This window comes from Bos indicus, chromosome 2 (genome assembly GCF_029378745.1).
Source record: "Bos indicus isolate NIAB-ARS_2022 breed Sahiwal x Tharparkar chromosome 2, NIAB-ARS_B.indTharparkar_mat_pri_1.0, whole genome shotgun sequence".
In the NCBI taxonomy this organism is placed as follows: Eukaryota; Metazoa; Chordata; class Mammalia; order Artiodactyla; family Bovidae; genus Bos; species Bos indicus.
Window position 1 is genome coordinate 36,309,684 of NC_091761.1, and position 20,320 is coordinate 36,330,003.

General features: G+C 39.1%; 1 protein-coding gene across 2 annotated transcripts in view; it reads left to right on the forward strand.

Annotated features, from left to right (window-relative positions):
- The window catches only part of PLA2R1 (phospholipase A2 receptor 1), a 136,416-nt gene that overhangs the window by 66,766 nt on the left and 49,330 nt on the right, over positions 1-20,320 (forward strand). For both annotated transcript variants that reach the window (XM_070799261.1, XM_070799256.1), the window contains exons 11-13: positions 2,328-2,497; positions 17,589-17,791; positions 19,835-19,980. In XM_070799261.1, coding sequence (XP_070655362.1) covers positions 2,328-2,497; positions 17,589-17,791; positions 19,835-19,980 — 519 coding nt within the window. The remainder of the gene's footprint in view (positions 1-2,327; positions 2,498-17,588; positions 17,792-19,834; positions 19,981-20,320) is intronic.

A 20,320-nucleotide genomic window follows, 5' to 3' on the forward strand; every position in this document is an offset into this window, starting at 1 on the left:
GGTAAAAGCCTCTGCCTACAATGCAGGAGACCTGGGTTCCATCCCTGGGTCGGGAAGATCCCCTGTAGAAGGGAACGGCCACCCACTCCAGGACTCTTCCCTGGAAAATCCCATGGACGGAGGAGCCTGATAGGCTACAGTCCATGGGGTTGCAAAGAGTTGGACACGACTGAGCGACTTCACTTTCACTTTCATGGTGGCTCAGATGGTGAAGAATCTACCTGCAATACAGGAGACCCAGCTTCCACCTCTGGGTTGGGAAGATCCTCTGGAGAAGGGAAAGGCTTCCCAGTACTCTAGTACTCTTAACTGGATAATTCCATGGTTAGAGGAGCCTGGAGGGCTACAGTCCACGGGGTCGCAAAGAGCCAGACACAACTGAGCAAATAACACTACTATAGGATTTAATATATGAGTATTATATGTAACTGCTTAAATGGTATATCTGCCAATTTAAAAATCAAGTTTGTATTGCTTTGTGCAATGACAAATTGTTGTAAAATAGCAAATCAGAGTAGACTGCTGCGGCTGCTGCTAAGTCACTTCAGTGGTGTCCGACTCTGTGCAACCCCATAGACGGCAGCCTACTAGGCTCCTCTGTCCCTGGGATTCTCCAGGCAAGAATACTGGAGTGGGTTGCCATTTCCTTCTCCAATCTAAATGAATCTAAAACAGGGGACAAAAGTAAAGTGTTGTCATGAATAATGATACCAGAAGCCAAGCTCACAGACACCACTCTCTCTCTCTCCATTATCTGATAAATGCTGTAGTACAAGGTAATAGAAGAAGCAGCAATATTCTCTGGGTTTAGAACCAGCACAGTGACTAGTGGTCCTGACCATAGCCTCCATGGTGCAGAGCCCTGCTGGCCTCCTAGCGTTGCAGTTTCAGGCACCATCTGGCGTGATAATAATGCTACTCTCCCTCAGAAGAGAAAAGAAAAAACAGATCTTATGTTATGAGAGCATTAACTACTGAAAGTCTAGGAAAAATTGCAACAGCATCTAGACAGCATTTACTTTTATATACCTTCTTTTTGAAGCATATTTTTTATGTAAGTTTCTGCCACTGCAATCTGATTTTAAAAATAACTTTAATAATTTCAAGTGTATGCCTTTTAGATTACCAATAGAGTAGCTGCATAAAATACTAAAGGATATGGTTTGCAAGATGAGTGTCATGGATGCTTGATATCACTGTTGCTGGTGATGCTTATAAGGCAGTTAAAAAGTTTGCTTCTCTGTGTTCTTTTCTCTTTCCCTTCCATTATTTCCCTTGAGACTCCTCTATTACTGAATGACCCCATCAACTTCTCTTAGCAAGTTAAAGATGCACCATAATGAAAAAAATCCAAAATTGGATGAAAAAGTCTAATTTGCTCTCTCCTTCGGTATACCTTTGGTAATTTCATCAGGCCTTTTCTCTCCCAATGAGTTGACGGGTCTGGCCGAAAGTTACCATTGTTTGAAAGGTGTTTTTTCAAAACAATATATGTATTGAAAGTAAATTTTTCAAGATAGTTTCCAACTTAGCTTAAAATTTCAATGCTGGTTAAATTTTAACCCATGTTTCTGTCAAGCATGTATACAAATTTCTAGATTCTGCTTTTGATGCCGTCATGGTGAGGAGGGAGCGGTGCCATCAGTCAGTGAACACTAATTCATTCAGCTGTTTGGGGAAATATAGTGGGTGTACTTCTCTGGATTAGTTCCTAGTGTTTTAAATTTATCTTCAGTGAATAAGCACATCTGAACACATTTGAATAAGCCAATGACTCCCTGCGCCTGTGCACAAACTGATTTGGGAGACACATAATTGCTACTCTAATTTCTGTTCCATTCTTACCAGGCAAGTGTGGTAAGTGGGTGCAAGTGAACTCTATCAGCAGATGCTCATTCGGAAAAGCAGAATATCCTTACTTCTCCCCCACCCCCGGAGGCAGCTCCCCACCACATGCACATTACAGCATGGTGTGTGCTGTGTGGCCTAATTACACCACAGGGCACAGGTTGCACCAAGAAATGCATTGCTAGCATTCCGGCCTTTACAAGCTACACTCTGAAGCTGGAACTGGACTCTGTTCCTTGAAAGAACTGACCACCAACTTTGAGGATCAGATTCTCCTCACTCATATATTTCTGGGAATTGCACTTATGTTTGGCATTTATTAGCAATGTTCAGGGTCTTTGAGTATTTTTCTGTCCCATATTCTAAAGAATTCGTGAAAAATGCTTACTGTGGTGCCATTCTGTGCACCTCATTATGTTTTAATGACATTTTTTATTGCCCAGAAACTTACTATAATCATTTCCTTTTCCCCTTTTAAGGTTTGAACAGGCTTTTATTACCAGTTTGATCAGTAGTGTGGTAAAAACGAAGGACACTTATTTTTGGATCGCTCTTCAAGATCAAAATAATACAGGAGAATACACTTGGAAGACGGCAGGGCAGCAGTTGGAGCCAGTGAAGTACACACACTGGAACACACGTCAGCCCCGTGAGTAGAGGGCACCGTCACCCCACTTCGCCCTCCTGTTTTCTTTACCCCCAGATCCCATCCACCTTGTGGTCCACCTCCTTTGAGTCTTCCTTAGTGTTTTTGTAAGGCATAAATCAACTAAAACAATTACCACAGGTTCTCAGGGGGTGATATATGGCTGATCGTTTTTAGCAGTATAATCCATATGAGTCATTTGACAAGTTCAAGGTATAAATTCATTGCTCAAGATCACACATGCCTTTATTAGCAGAAGTCCAGTTTCTCCCTCCTAAAATCTCTTCCCCATCCGCCCTCATTGTCTAAGAATCCTAGGGGCTTAATCAATCCAGAAAAGTCTATTATACTTCAAAACAGAGTGAATGGGCATGTTTGAGCACATCTAATATGTTCACAGTTAATGCCAGGTGACTTGTTATGAAATGTTAGTTAGGTAACATTCTGGCTAGTCCATCTCCTCCATGGATTTCTGTGGTACCTTAGCTGGGATTTCAGTTACAGGTCTATTAATTCTTCATTTTCTTATGCTCAGCTCTGGATCCCAAAGTACGAAACTTTGCCAGAGAATCTAATGGTTTCAGCCACAATCTACACTAGAATCAGCCCCGCAGACCAAGCTTTTAGGTCACTGTGTTAATCTTAGGCCAACAGCCTGGATCCAACACATCTGTATCTCACTCTGAGCCGTTTGGATGCCTTGCTCCTTTTCTTGCCTGTGGATCTCCAACAAGCCTACCCCAGATAACAGGCAACAGGTTACCTTCAAATCTGTATCTGGAGGAAATGAGTTAGAGGCATCAAGCTCTTCCCTGAGGAAAGATAACTATTATTATAATATTATAATAATTACTCAGTTCAGTGCAGTTCAGTTCAGTCACTCAGTGGTGTCCAACTCTTTGCGACCCCATGAATCGCAGCACGCCAGGCCTCCCTGTCCATCACCAACTCCCGGAGTTCACCCAAACTCACATCCATCGAGTAGGTGATGCCATCCAGCCATCTCATCCTCTGTCGTCCCCTTCTCCTCCTGCCCCCAATCCCTCCCAGCGTCAGAGTCTTTTCCAGTGAGACAACTCTTCGTATGAGGTGGCCAAGAACTGGAGTTTCAGCTTTAGCATCATTCCTTCCAAAGAACACCCAGGGCTGATCTCCTTCAGAATGGACTGGTTGGATCTCCTTGCAGTCCAAGGGACTTTCAAGAGCCTTCTCCAACACCACAGTTCAAAAACATCAATTCTTTGGCACTCAGCTTTCTTCACAGTCCAACTCTCACATCCATACATGACCACTGGAAAAACCATAGCCTTGACTAGATGGACCTTTGTTGGCAAAGTAATGTCTCTGCTTTTAAATATGCTGTCTCGGTTGGTCATAACTTTCCTTCCAAGGAGTAAGCGTCTTTTAATTTCAAGGCTGCAATCACCATCTGCAGTGATTTTGGAGCCCCCCAAAATAAAGTCTGACACTGTTTCCACTGTTTCCCCATCTATTTCCCATGAAGTGATGGGACCAGATGCCATCATCTTTGTTTTCTGAATGTTGAGCTTTAAGCCAACTTTTTCACTCTCCTCTTTCACTTTCATCAAGAGGCTTTTTAGTTCCTCTTCACTTTCTGCCATAATGGTGGTATCATCTGCATATCTGAGGTTATTGATATTTCTCCCAGCAATCTTGATTCCAGCTTGTGATTCTTCCAGCCCAGCATTTCTCATGATGTACTCTGCATATAAGTTAAATAAGCAGGGTGACAATATTCAGCCTTGACATCCTCCTTTTCCTATTTGGAACCAGTCTGTTGTTCCATGTCCGCTTCTAACTGTTGCTTCCTGACCTGCATACAGGTTTCTCAAGAGGCAGGTTAGGTGGTCTGGTATTCCCATCTCTTTCAGAATTTCCCACAGTTTATTGTGATCCACACAGTCAAAGGCTTTGGCATAGTCAATAAAGCAGAAACAGATGTTTTTCTGGAACTCTCTTGCTTTTTCGATGATCCAGTGGATGTTGGCAATTTGATCTCTGGTTTCTCTGCCTTTTCTAAAACCAGCAGGAACATCTGGAATTTCACAGTTCACATATTGCTGAAGCCTAGCTTGGAGAATTCTAAGCATTACTTTACTAGTGTGAGATGAATGCAATTGTGTGGTAGTTTGAGCATTCTTTGGCATTGTCTTTCTTTGGGATTGGAGTGAAAACTGACCTTTTCCTGTGGCCACTGCTGAGTTTTCCAAATTTGCTGGCATATTGAGTGCAGCACTTTCACAGCATCATCTTTCAGGATTTGAAATAGCTCAACTGGAATTCCATCACCTTCACTAGCTTTGTTTGTAGTGATGCTTTCTAAGGCCCACTTGACTTCACATTCCAGGATGTCTGGCTCTAGGTCAGTGATCACACCATTGTGATTATCTGGGTCGTGAAGATCTTTTTTGTACAGTCCTTCTGTGTATTCTTGCCACTTCTTAATATCTTCTGCTTCTGTTAGGTCCATACCATTTCTGTCCTTTATCGAGCCCATCGTTGCATGAAATGTTCCCTTGGTATCTCTAATTTTCTTGAAGAGATCTCTAGTCTTTCCCATTCTGTTATTTTCCTCTATTTCTTTGCATTGATCACTGAGGAAGGCTTTCTTATCTCTCCTTGCTATTCTTTGGGACTCTGCATTCAGATGCTTATCTTTCCTTTTCTCGTTTACTTTTCGCTTCTCTTCTTTTCACAGCTATTTGTAAGGCCTCCCCAGACAGCCATTTTGCTTTTTTACATTTCTTTTCCATGGGGAGGGTCTTGATCCCTGTCTCCTGTACAGTGTCATGAACCTCCATCCATAGTTCATCAGGCACTCTGTCTATCAGATCTAGTCCCTTAAATCTATTTTTCACTTCCACTGTATACTCATAAGGGATTTGATTTAGGTCATACCTGAATGATCTAGTGGTTTTCCCTACTTTCTTCAATTTAAGTCTGAATTGGCAATAAGGAGTTCATGATCTGAGCCACAGTCAGCTCCTGGTCTTGTTTTTGTTGACTGTATAGAGCTTCTCCATCTTTGGCTGCAAAGAATATAATCAATCTGATTTCGGTGTTGACCATCTGGTGATGTCCATGTGTAGAGTCTTCTCTTATGTTGTTGGAAGAGGGTGTTTGCTATGACCAGTGCATTCTCTTGGCAAACTCTATTAGCCTTTGCCCTGCTTCATTCAGTATTCCAAGGACAAATTTGCCTGTTACTCCAGGTGTTTCTTGACTTCCTACTTTTGCATTCCAGTCCCTGATAATGAAAAGGACATCTTTTTTTGGGTATAAGTTCTAAAAGGTCTTGTAGGTCTTCATAGAACCATTCAGCTTCTTCAGTGTTACTGGTTGGGGCATAGACTTGGATTACTGTGATATTGAATGGTTTGCCTTGGAAACAAACAGAGATCATTCTGTTGTATATATCAAATATTTAACAAAAATTAGTCAGAGGGCTAAATACTAATTAAAGAATATTTTTAGAGCAGTTCAAAAACTAAGACCCAAGTATGTTGTCTACAAAAAGCCACTTTAAATATAAAGACACATGTAGATTAAAAGTAAAGGGATAAAGATATTATGCTAACACTAATCAAAAGAAAGTAAAAGTAGCTATATTAATTTAATACAGAGCAGACTTCAGAACAAGAAAAGTTTCCAGGGATAAAAATGGACATTACATAAAGATAAAGGAGTCAGCACTAAAGAAGACATAACAGTCCTTAATGTGTATGTACTTAACAATAGAATAGCAAAATATATGAGGGAAAACTGATAATACTGCAAGGAGAAATAGGTGAATCTACTATTATAGTTGGATATGTTAGCACCCCTCTGTTAGAAATGGATGGATCCAACAGACAGAAAATCAGTAAGGACAAAGTTGAAATCAACAGCACCGTCGATAACCTGGATATGATTGATATCTATAGACTGCTTCATCCAACAACAGCAACAGCAGATTACACATTCTTAAACTGACATGGAACGTTTGCTAAGACAGACTGCATTCTAGGCCATAAAGCACACCTTAACAAATTTAAAAGAATAGAAGTTTTACAATGTCTCTTAGTTCACATGAGATTAAACTATAAACAAATAACAGAAAGGTATCTGAGAAAATTCCAAAATACTTGGAGATTAAGCAACCCTTAATTAAATGAAAATATATTTGTGAGATGCAGAGAAAGCAGGGCTTAGAGGGAAATTTATAACACTGAATGAACATATCAGAAAAAAAGAAATATTTTAAATCACTAACCTGATTTTCCATTTAGGAAACTAGAGAAAGAAGAGCATATTAAATCCAAAGTAAGTAGAAGAAAAGAAAAATAAGAATTAGAGCAGAAATCAGTGAAATTGAATACAGAAAATCAATAAAGAAAATCAAAGAAACCTGATTCTTTGAAAATAACAATGAAATTAATAAGCCTCTAACCAGTTTCACTAAGAGAGAGGATACACAAATTACTAATATCATAAATGAATAACAGGACATCACTATAGATCCCACAGACATTAAAAGGATTTAAAAAAGGAGTATTATGAGCAACTATACCCATAAATTTGACAATTTAGGTAAAATTTACCAATTCTTTTAAAGATATAATCTGCCAAAACCCACAAAAGAAGAAATGGACTATCTGAATAAGACTATATCTATTAAGAAATTGAATCAGTAATTTATAACCTTCCAAAACAGAAAGCAGTAGGTTTATATGGGTTCAGCTAGTGAATTCTACCAAACATTTTAAGTGAGAAATTATACCAGTTCTCTACAACCTCTTCTAGAAGTTAGAAGCAGAGAGACTATAACTCATTGTATGAGGGCAACATTACCCTACACCAAAGTCAGGAAAAGACACTACAAGAAAACTACAGACCAATATATCTCATGAACATAAACACAAAAATCTTTAACCAAATATTAACAGATTGACTTAAAAATGTATAAAGAGAATTTATACACTTCAATCAAGTGGAATTTATCCCAGGTATACAAAGCTGGTTCAACATTTAAAAACCTATTAATGTTTACCATCGCATCAACAAAAGAAAAATCACATGATCATATCAACAGATGCAAAAAAAGCATCTGACAAAATTCCATATCCATTCATATTAAAAACTATTAGCAAACAAGGAATTGATGGGAACTTCTTCAACTTGATAAAGAACATCTACAGAAAACTCAGATATCATACTTAATGGTGAAAAACTAGAAGCTTCCCTACTAAGATCAAGAACAAGGCAAAGATGTCCCTTATCAACCCTCTTTTAAACATTGTAGTAGAAGTTCTAACTAATGCAATAAGATAAGAAAAGCAAATGAAAGTATACAGATTGGAAAGAAAGAAATAAAACTTTGTTTACAGATGACATGATTGTTTATGTAGAAAATTAGAATCAAAAAATTCCTCTAGCTAATAATCAATTATAGCAAGATTGCAGGACACAGGATTAACGTACGAAAGTCAATTGCTTTTCTGTATAGCAGCAGTGAAAAGAGGAATTTTAAATTAAAAACATATTACATTAGCACCCCTCAAAGTGAAATTTTTAGGTATAAATCTAACAATATGTATAAGATCTATAGAAGAAAACTACAGACTTAATGACAGAAATCAAAAAGAAATTAATAAATAGGGAGTCCATGTTCATAAACAGAAAGGCTCAATATTGTCACAATGTCAGTTCTACATAAATTGACCTACAGACTCAAGGCCATTCCAATCAAAAAACCAGCAAGTTATTTTGTGGATACTGACAAACTGGTTCTAAAGTTTATATGGAGAGGCGAAAGACCCAGAATAGCCAACTCAGTATTGAAGGAGAGTAAAGTCAAACAATTGACACTATCTGACTTCAAAAGTTATTATAAATCTACAATAATTAAGACAATGTGTGTGTATATGTTTAGTCACTGAGTCATGTCCAGCTCTTTGTGACCCCATGAACTGTTGCTCCTCTATCCATGAGAGTCTCCAGGCAAGAATACTGGAGTGGGTAGCCATTGTCTTCTCTAGAGGAGCTTCCTGACTCAGAGATCAAACCCGGGTCTCCTGCACTGCAGGCATATTCTTTACCATCTGAGCCACCTGGGAAGCCCAGTTAACACAATATAGTTTGGCAAAAAAAGAAATATAAATCAATAAAACAGGATAAAGAACTCAGAAATAGACTGACACAGAATAGTCAACTGATCTTCGAAAAAGAAGCAAAAACAATACAATGGGAAAAACTCTTTTTGACAAATGGTGCTTAGGCAGTTGGATATCCACATGTCAAAAAAAGAAAACATCTAGACACAGAGCTTACACCCTAAACAAAAATTAACTCAAAATAGATCATAGATCTAAATGTAAAACATAAAACTTTTACACTCCCAGATGATAACAAAAAAGAAAACCTACACGACCTTAGGTATGGTAAGACTTTTTAGATACAACACCAAAAGCAAAAATCCATGAAATAAATAATTGATGAGCTAGATTTCATTAAAACTAAAACTTCAGTAAAACTTGTGCCGTGAGAAAGATAATGTCAGAGAATGAGAAGACAAGCCGTAGACTGGGAGAAAATATTTGTAAAAAAAATTATATCTGATAAAGGATTGTTATACAAAATATACAAAGTACTCTTAAAATTCAACAATAAACAAAAAACCCAATGTAAAATGGGACAAGAGATCTTAAACAAAGAAGATATATAGATCTAACATAAGCAAATGAAAACATGTTCAACATTATATGTCAATAGGAAACTGCAAATTAAAACAACAACGAGATACTGCTACACACTTTTTGTTTGTTGATGTTTAGTCGCTAAGTAGTGTCCAACTCTCTTGCAACCCCATGGACTGCAGCCCGCCAGGCTCCTCCTGGATTTCCCAGGCAAGAATACTGGAGTGGATTGCCATTTCCTTCTCGAGGGGATCTTCCCCACCCAGGGATTGAACCCATGTCTCCTGCATTGGCAGGTGAGTTCTTTACCACTGAGCCATCAGGGAAGCCCCTTCACACTTATTAGAATAACCAAAATCCAAAACACTGGCGATACCAAATGCTGGCAGGGATTTGGAGCCACAGGAGCGCTCATACATTGCTGGCAGGAATGCAAAATGGTATAGCCACTTTTAAAGACAGGTTGCCAATTGCTTAAAAAGTAAACATACTTTTACACTCCTTGGTGTTTATCCAAATGAATTGAAAACTGATGTTAACACAAAAAACTTGCATACAGATTTTTTTTAATAGAAGCTTTATTCATACTTGCCAAAGCTTTCAAGCCATCAAGATGTCCTTTAGTAGATGAGTGAATAAATAAATTGTATTACATGCAGACAATGGAATATTATGCAGTGATAAAAAGAAAGGAGCTGCCAAGTCATGAAAAGACATGGAGAAAACTTAAATGCATATCACTAAGTGAAAGAAGCCAATCTGTAAAGGCTGCATACTGTGTGATTACAACCATATGACATTCTGGAAAAGGCAAAACTATGGAGACAGTAAAAAGATTAGTGGTTTTCAAAGGCTTGGGGAAGGAGGAGTTTATAGGCAGAGCACAGAGGATTTGTGATGGGGGTGGTGGGGGTGGTGCGGGTGGTCAGTGAAACCATTCTACATTATACCACACTGGTGGACATGTCATTATACATTTGTCCAAATCCAGAGAACATACAACAGAGTGAACCCCAGTGTAAACCATGTACTTGGGGTGATAACGATGTGTCAGTGTAGGTTTTAACAAATGTACCATTCTGGTGTGTGAGGGCAACAGTAGGATATATGGAGCATGGGGTATAAGGGAAGTCTTTACTTTCCACTAAAATTTTCTGTGACCTTAAAATGCTCTAAAAATATAGTTTATATTTTTAAACTATACTTTAAAAATAGGCATGTGAGGTGAAGGTAAGACAAATTAGATTCTTGTGTATAGCATCGCTTTAGGAAATTTGTATACACACTGGTGACTGCATAGTTCTAAACAAGAAACATCACAACTCATTCAATAAACAAACTTCTCATTCTACAAATTTATGAATGTTTTCAAAATACAGAGAATAGTAAAGTTCCATGTCACACTATTATTGGAAAAAAAAAAACAGGTATCATTTCTAATATACCTTGGAATTTTGTTAGGAATGTCTATACCTGTCAAAATAAATTAATACATTTTGAGCAGACAAAATTCTTAGTTTTTAATGTTATCTTCCTTGGGGCATATTTGGATGTCTAAAATTTGGAACTGAAGCAGAACTCCTTGTCATTCATAAGTTTCTGCTGTAATTTATTTGAGTGGCACTACTCTTTTTCTCTTTTCCCTGAAGCAAAAATAATATCGTGATGCTCAGTTTGACTGCTCAGGCTGATTGACATTGAGTAAATTGTCTCTGAATAAGATGAAAATGTAAATCTTTTTTTGAAGAAAATAGCAATGTAAAAGCTCTGTGTTTCTTTTTTTCTTTTAAATTGCTATTTGCAGACACACCATCCTAAATCATATTTTTTTCTCCGCCTGTCACAAAAGAATCCATTAGCTTGGTCCTCATGTCAGAATCTTAATCCAGCCCAGACTGACTATATAAATTGACCACTGAACAGGAAGCCTGCAGCTTTTTATAAACTCAATGAAGACTCTGTCCTTATGTCATATCATCAAAATTGGTGGAATCATAGTTCTGCCATTTTACCAACCTTGTATTATGCCCACCAAAGAGCACAATGAGCCACCACCTATACCCATGACCCAGTGTCATCAATTATCAACCCACGGTCAATCTTGTTTCATCTATATTCTCACCCACTTCTCCCATTTCCCATATTTTTTCATAGAAATCCCAAATATCATATCATTTCACCCATAAATATTTCAGTATTAGCTCTAAAAGATAAAGACTCCTTTTTCAGAATAATACAATTATCACAGCTAAAAGTAATTAACTATAATTTCATAGCATCATAAATCTTCAGTAAATGCTTGAATTTCTAAATGATTCATAGCAATATACATATATAATGTATATTATGGCTTATTTGAATCAAGATCAAAAAAAGGTTGCGCACACTGTAATTAGTGGATAGATCTCCTAAAGTCTGTTTTCCTCTCTAGGTTTCCCTCTTCCTTGCCCCTTGTCATTTTTAAAAATTTTATTTGTTGATGCAAATGTGTTGTTTGTCCTATAGTTTCCTACAGTCTGGGCTTTTTGATTGTATCCCCATAACACACTGAAAATGTGTTAAACTAAGCTAAGCTAAGCTAAGTCGCTTCAGTCGTGTCCGACTCTGTGTGACCGCATAGACGGCAGCCCATCAGGCTCCACCATCCCTGGAATTCTCCAGGCAAGAATACTGGAGTGGGTTGCCATTTCCTTCTCCAATGCATGAAAGTGAAAAGTGAAAGTGAAGTCGCTCAGTCGTGTCCGACTCTTAGCGACCCCATGGACTACAGCCTACTGGGCTCCTCGGTCCATGGGATTTTCCAGGCAAGAGTACTTGAGTGGGTTGCCATTGCCTTCTCTGGAAAATGTGTTACTCTATTCTTTTTATTTCTCATAAAATTAACATTTTCATTTTTAAAAAGTTAGAGTCAGAGACCTGATCCAAATCATAGATTTTTATTTTTTTTAGAAAGACCATTTCATTTTCTCACTATTTGCAAGTTAGAAGCCATATGATTGAAGCATTAATGAATCAATTGATTCATTACAGGCTTCTTCATAGCTGGGATATTTCTATTAAGAAATAATTTCTTGCTATCTTTACTAAAATAACCACAACAAAGTGACTATGGCATTCTGTATATTAAGATAAGTAACCATTCAGGTAAAAACAGTTTTGATCCGTACTAACTAGTACCACTGATTAAAGAGAAAGATGATAAATAGGGTCTTTCTCATTTAGGGAGAAGCTAATGCATTAGAAACCTAAATGTACCTTGTATTTATATTAAGGATTCAATATATATGGAGGTTGCTATAAATAATGAAAGGAAGCAGGTTAATCTATCCTTTAAGGTATTCAAAAAAGCCTTTCCAAATACTATTAGAGTTTCACAGGTATTTTATAGAAAAAAAAAAATAAATGGAAATCACAGTTTTGCATCCGTCCATAACTCAGGCTCTGTGAAAAAAGTTTCTATATCTAGATACCACTGTGAGAAAGGAGTGCTTCACTCACAGGATAACTCCAAAGTATTGCCCCCAGTTGTCTCAAGTCAATGGAAAGGAAAATGGGATTGCAGTAGAGCAGGTCAGATCTATTTTCTTGAAAGTGCCCTGTACATGGCAACAGGGACCCTATCCATCCAACAGATAGACAATTATCCATTTTAAGTCTCATCAGAATCCTGAAATGAACCAACACCTAAATGAGAATGAACAGCCTAATTTCTGAGTACCCTTTTGGTATTTCCGTATCTTTTTATAAATGTAATAGTAACTGTCATACACACTAAAATGGGATAGTAGATCTCAAGGAAATACTTTGGGTTCACAAAGGAGAAGTATGACCAGGGGAAAGAGAAGAGTCCATGGAAATGGAGGAGCATAATTGGAGGGGAAGTTTCAGTTATTCATTCAACAGTTATTTATTGAATGTCCACCTCCTCTGCACCTTGACATTATCTCATGGTAGACTCAGTTAAATCTGGTTTCAAATTCCAGATCAACCCTATTGAACTATTATGTGGCCTTAGACAAGATACTACACCTCTGAGCCTTGGTTTTTCCATTAGCCAACTGTAGACACTAATATCCACCTCAAAGAGATTTTTCAAGTTAAATAGGAAAAGACCATATAAAATGCCTAATGTGGTCTCAGGCAGATAAGCAGAACTCCATGAAAGCTCACCTTTCCTGACCCAAAAGCTTCACTTTTCTCCATGGAGAAGGAGAAGAGAGAGATGAAAGAAGGCAGAACAGAAGACTTGAGATTAAGGATGTTAAAGGGTTGCTGCAGGCAAGGGGAAATAAGCAGATAGGCACAAGTAAAATGATTGTCTAAAGGCTCAGTTATGATTCCCTCCTGCCCCAAGGCCACACATAGATTCGGATAGTCTGTTTTTAGGTATTTGGCCAGAGAGGTGAAAGATGGAACTTTTCCCAGGTTGGTTCAATTTGCTATAAGGCTAGATAATTTTGCCAAATTGAAGAGACTAGAATAGTGAATCGGAGAAGGCACCCCACTCCAGTACTCTTGCCTGGAAAATCCCATGGATGGAGAAGTCTGGTGGGCTGCAGTCCATGGGGTCGCTAAGAGTCGGACACAACTGAGTGACTTCACTTTCACTTTTCACTTTCATGCATTGGAGAAGGAAATGGCAACCCACTCCAGTGTTCTTGCCTGGAGAATCCCAGGGACAGGGGAGCCTCATGGGCTGCTGTCTATGGGTCGCACAGAGTCAGACACGACTGAAGCGACTTAGCAGCAGAATAGTGAATTGGAATTTCTCAATTGACTGAAAGTGTTCCCATTCATGTTTGATGGAGAGAGTAATGGCAGGTAGAGGGAGGCTAAGGCAAGTAAGGAGAATCAGCTCAAATGTGAGATTCACCACTAAGGGACAGAAGGAATGCTGCTCTTGCCCAATGGGAGATGAGTTACCAAATTTGAGAACAATAAACACCTTTGCTCTTTCCCACACCCTACCCTTGTTATTTGGCTTTACAAGCATCCTCACAACATGAGATTATAAATTTGGTTTATCTCTTTCTTAGCCCTGCTGCTGCTGCTGCTAAGTCACTTCAGTCGTATCCGACTCTGTGTGACCCCATAGACGGCAGCCCACCAGGCTTCCCCATCCCTGGGATTCTCCAGGCAAGAACACTGGAGTGGGTTGCCATTTCCTTCTCCAATGCATCAAAGTGAAAAGTGAAAATGAATTCACTCAGTCGTGTCCGACCCTAGGGACCCCATGGACTGGAGCCCACCAGGCTCCTCCGTCCATGGGATTTTCCAGGTGAGAGTACTGGAGTGGGGTGCCATTGCCTTCTCTGTTTCTTAGCTCAGTCTCCCCTTATTATACCACTTCACTGCTTCTTTGGGGCTGAGACTCTAAAACTTAGGTCAAATGTTCCATTAAGTTAACCATTTTAGAATACCAATAAAACCCCGGCAGTACTTTTTATCTTCATAGCAGTTCGCAAACATATCCTTCTTCACTAATGAAGAAAAGTTGAATATCTAGTGTCTAAAACCAAAGCTATTTAATCACTGTCTGATGTGGAAAAGTAAGACAAAATGCAAGACCAACAAAAAAGTATATTGCATTTTAAACTTGCTGATTTGAGCTTTTAAAAATTCTTTGAACACTCAGGCAGAACTTGTGCCACAAAAATCCCAGATTTTGTAATGAAAACAGTCAAGATAAAAATAGAAGCAACATCTTAGAAATGGTTTTAGCCCTTTATATCTCTCACAGGGCTTCTTAATACATTATTTTATTTTTATGAAAATCCATAAGAAGAAAAGGACTTATTGCCCCCCTGTTTTAGACACAGTCTTTTGTGTTTAATTAACTGGTTTGAGGTTTGAGTTACTAAATATTTGTGCTGGGACTAGAACCCCAGACTTTAGGCCCCAATTCAAAGGCTGCTGAGAAGGAAGGATGGAGGAGTCAGGTGAGAGTGTGTGTTTGTCCTGCTCTTTCAACTAGAGCAATTCTCTCCATAGACATATTAGGTTTTTGGCTTCTACGTGGATTTCCACAATTCAGTTTCATTAGAATTTCATTGCACAGAGCAGGCAGCATCTCCACTATTGTTCATGACTCAGCTAAACTGCGAGCTGCATTCCCAAATTACACTCAACAGGCCTCCACTGCTCCATTCACAGCAGGGGCAGTATGCTATACTCTGTCCCCGGCCTGGCCCCCACCCTCCATCCTGAACACTAACCAGTTCCTCTGGCCAGTGGAGTCAACTGATGGCCTTTATATGGACCAACTCTCTCCCTTGACTTCAGTTTCTTCTACTTGTCATACAGTTATGTCTACTTGTTTATGACTGGTCATTTTCACCTTTGTGGGTTTCTTTGACCACCACCATGTGTACATACGTAAGACTATGAGCTTCCTGCAGGTGCCTAACACAGGTGTGCACCCGGGTGTGACTGAAGCATAAACACTCATGCTTCAGCTTCCTTGCTCTTTCTCCTCTTTCACAAACACCTTCCCATTTCTCTAGGAGGCGCTCTTTGTACATCTTCCTCTGTCTTCTTCCTTCTCATTCCACTTTTCATTATCCCTCTGTTTAGTTTTTTTATTAGTGTGCACGTGTGTGCTAAGTCGCTTCAGTCGTCTCCGACTCTTCGACCCCATGGACTATAACCCATCAGGCTTCTCTGTCCATGGGATTTCCCAGGCAAGAATATTGGAGTGGGTTGCCATTCCATTCTCCAGGGGATCTTCCCAACCCAGGGATCAAACCCTTTATCTCCTGTGTCTCCGGCACTGCAAGCGGATTCGTTATTGCTGAGCCACTGGAGAAGCCCTTCTATCAGCATAAGACAACACAAACATGGCTGGCAAGCATAATGCCAATTACCCTGAATCTACTGAAATTGAAGCCATTACTTCTGAAGGGAAATTCAGCAAGACAAATATCTAGTACCAAGTAACTATACTTTTAAAAGTGCCTTTAGCTCAAGAACCACCACAAGTCTTCATATGCTTCATCTATAATCATTTACTTTTTTACAAGCACCCCTTGAAAACTCTTTTCTCCTTTTAACATCCTCCAAAATGCAGCTCAAATGTCTCTACCTGCAAATACTTTACTGATGTCCTGAGGCAGACTCCATCACCCTATCTGAGGTCTCCCCACAGAAATTTTAACACACACCATTACTATAGCACTTCACACAGTATGTCTGCTACAATTAATCCTTTATTTGTGTCTCACACTCAACTATAAGAGTTGGGTTTTGTTCAGTCCTTCTATCTCAATCAGCTAATAATATACAGCCTAGTCTGGTATTCTCAGGTGGCTCAGTCAGTAAAGAATCCACCTGTGATGCAGGAGACATGGGTTCAATCCCTGGATTGGGAAGATCCTTTGGAGAAGGAAATGGCAGCCCACTCCAGTATTCTTGCCTGAGAAATCCCATGGACAAAGGAGCCTGGCAGACTATAGTCCATGGGGTCACAAGAGTGACTTAGTGACTAAACACCACTGGTATGTAGATATAGGTAAACAATTTTGTTGTTGTTGCCAAATGTTGATTTAGTTCATTGAATGATCACTCCGGATTCAAGAAAAAATAAAAGCCTCATTTTTACTCAATTTTTGCAAGGGATTTTCTACTATTCACTGAAATTTGAAGTGTATTTTTCAGCTACCATATGAGTTGTATACATTTGATGACAAACTTGAGAATCTTAACATAGAAATTATTTTTATGGGAAAATATACTTCATTTTCCAGTATATTCAAACATACACAGAAGAATAAAATGGGGCTTGGCCATAAGAAGGTGGTTTTTCCCTAATGTCTGCTCCCACTGCCGCCCCCAGAATTTCACCCCACTTGGAATATACTTCATTCTCCCATTGTGAGGTTCTCTGTTGTGTACCTCACACACTGCCTGACTCATTGATGTGTTTTTTCCTGTTGAATCAATTTCTCAGAGGATCGGCACCATGAATTTTTCATTGCTTATTTTTCATAGTAGTGTTTGAAAGCACAGTGTACAGGGTAGCTGCTCAATAAATTGTGAGCTAAGATTTCTTCTGCAGTTAAAAAGCTCAATAATTCAAAGTAGAGGCATGTTGGCGTTTGATGAGATATGCGGGATATTTTCGATCCCACCTTGAAACAGCACCAGATTGCCCATCATTTGCCATCTGAGCCAAATTTCAGGCTCCGTAGTCTCTCTTCTCTCACTTTTCGATCTGCTATTCTTTTCTCCAGAGATGAAGAGAAACGAGATGATCATGCCGCTAAAGCATCCTTTTTCATCTTTATTGTTCTTGTCTAGGTGCTTCATTACAAGATGTCAATTACCCAACACTCTAAAGAGCTGTCTTACAAGCACAAAATGTTCTCGTGGTCTGGTAGTACAGTGTTGTTTTCTGCTTTTAGGCTACAGTGGTGGCTGCGTTGTCATGCGAGGCAGGAGTCACCCTGGCCGCTGGGAAGTGAGGGACTGTAGGCACTTTAAGGCGATGTCCCTGTGCAAGCAACCAGTGGAAAATCGGGAGAAAACCAAGCAAGAAGAGGGATGGCCCTTTCACCCCTGCTATTTGGATTGGGAGTCAGAGCCTGGCCTGGCCAGTTGCTTCAAGGTAATGTGGAAGTTACATGGGCATTCTCAATGGAACCAACATTATTTCAACTTTGTCCATGTATCCTGAATTCCTTTATTCCAGAACAGTGCCTGGCAGACAGCAGACAATTAATATTTGTTGGCTGTCTCCATCCCCTCAGTTATATTCCAAGATAATTTTTAGGTCAAAATGTTGACAGATCCTGGTGACACTGAGGCCTCCTCATGAGGACTGATATTAAGGCTCCAGTCAATATTATTCTTATTGCCTACAAATGGACAAGGCAGACACTCACTGGGTATGGAAATGGTACAATTCCATATTGTCTGTAAGCCAATGAATAAAGTCCTTATTATGGAATAATGCCATTCTGCTGCCAAGAATAGCTTTGGCAGCTTTTGATGATCAAAAGTTTATGTATATATATTTTGTGTGAAGAAATGTCTTTTTGCAAATCACCTTCAGATTCTAGATTTAAGTCAGTGTCTCTTATTTTCTCAGAAATATATTTTTGAAATATATTTGGTGGCTTTATCTTTGGTTCATCATATAAATAGAGATTTCTAAAATGCTGGGAGAAAGTTCTCTGGCACAGGGGCACATGAAGAGCAGAATGGAGACAGCCTCTGTGTCTAGAAATATTGCAGTCTCATAAATGGCTTGTGAATGCACTCAATTTACATGTACACATGTCTAATCCTACATTAAATTCATGGAATAATGGGCCCAGGAGTAACCTCACAGAGCTATAAGTTAGACCTTGGAAATGAGTAAACTGCAGCATGCAGTGAGTTGGGGTGATTCACCCAAGATCACAATTATTTATTGACAGAGTTAGAATAAATTCCTGGTCTTGGAACTACCAGTCCAGTGCTTTTTCTACTACACATTACCCTGATACGTCAGCAAATATATGGTGTGTTTGATAGGCATAGCGGTAGGACTTATGAATTTAAAGTGATTTGAAAAAAGGTTCCCAGAGGAGGTGAGTTTTGACATATAATTTAAAAGACGGAAAGGCTGTGCTGTAGTCCGTGGGGCTGGGAAGGTCATTCATTCTGGTCTCAGCAAATTAGAGCCTGGTGAAGCCTGGCTGCAGGGTGCCCGCCTGGCATCAGAGACTTAAGCATAGCATCAGGCAGTTACAAATGAGGAAGGTATAGAGGTCTGGGATCTGAAACTCTGGGTCGTTGGTTCCTCACACTTGACCTTAAATAAAGTCAAAAGCATACTTTCCATTTGACTGACTTCTTCATGCCACTGTGAGAACAGCTGCGAAACAACAATTTAGGTATAGCCAAGACCCAAAGAGCCTAGAAATATAGGTGGCACTAGTGGTAAAGAACCTGCCTGCCAATGCAGGAGACATGAGAGATGCAGGCTTGATCCCTGGGTCAGGAAGATCCCCTGAAGGAGAGTATGGCAACCCACTCCAGTGTTCTTGCCTGGAGAACCCCGTGGACAGAGGAGCCTGGTGAGCTATGGTCCATGGGGTCACAAGGAGTTGGACATGACTGAGCATAAAAAGAGCACACAAGACTCAAAGACCCCAGACATATACCTGCCTTAGGTTTCAGGTCTCATTTCTCATGTCTTCCCCTGAGTCAGCCACGGAATACTGGGTCTAATCCTAGCTCTGCTAGTCTGTGGCTGTGTTGACCTGAAATTTGTTGACTTGAAATTTGTAAATTTCTCTTAGCCTGACTCTCCTCATTTCTTGACAAACATTTTACTAAGGGACAAGCATATGCCAGTCATAGGATACTGGAGTGGGTTGCCATTTCCTTCTCCAATAGGATATTTAGGAGGGGGACAAAAAGAACTCTTCTGGAGGAAAAGAGTCTTCATCATATCCTCCTCATGTCTTTGTTTTGAGAATAAAAAAATAGTTTTTAGAAAAGTAGATACATTTTAGTTCAATAAATGTTATTTCTCCCTTCTCGGTCAATCCTTTAATGTAGAATAATGACAACAATTATATTCCTGTAATCCTTTTGTCCAGAATTAAACAGCCTTATGTTATTTATGACTGTGTCAACCTTCTTCCCTTTCTCTATACAGGTATTTCATAGTGAAAAAGTCCTGATGAAAAGAACATGGAGACAAGCTGAAGAATTTTGTGAAGAATTTGGAGCTCATCTTGCAAGCTTTGCCCATATTGAGGAAGAGAATTTTGTGAATGAGCTTTTACATTCAAAATTTAATCGGTAAATACTTGTTAATTTTGAAAAATTTCAGTCAAATATTTTGTTTCCCAGTGATGACTTCTTAGTGATGAGTATTCCAAATATTTGGAGTGTTTGGGATATTCAAAACCTCAAGTGTTTAAGTTTAAAGCCAACAAGCAACTAGTTGTGAGAGAAAAATACATACTTATCATTTTATATTTATATTGCACTAAGTTCTCATTCCATAAAACAATGAACAAAGTGATGACTGTTTGATACTTGAAATCTTTTCTGTGTGCCTCATAACAGAATTTTAGAGTTGTTCTTCCAAGTTCAGAAATTATCTAGCCCAGTGATTTTCCAAGTGTTATCTGAGCAT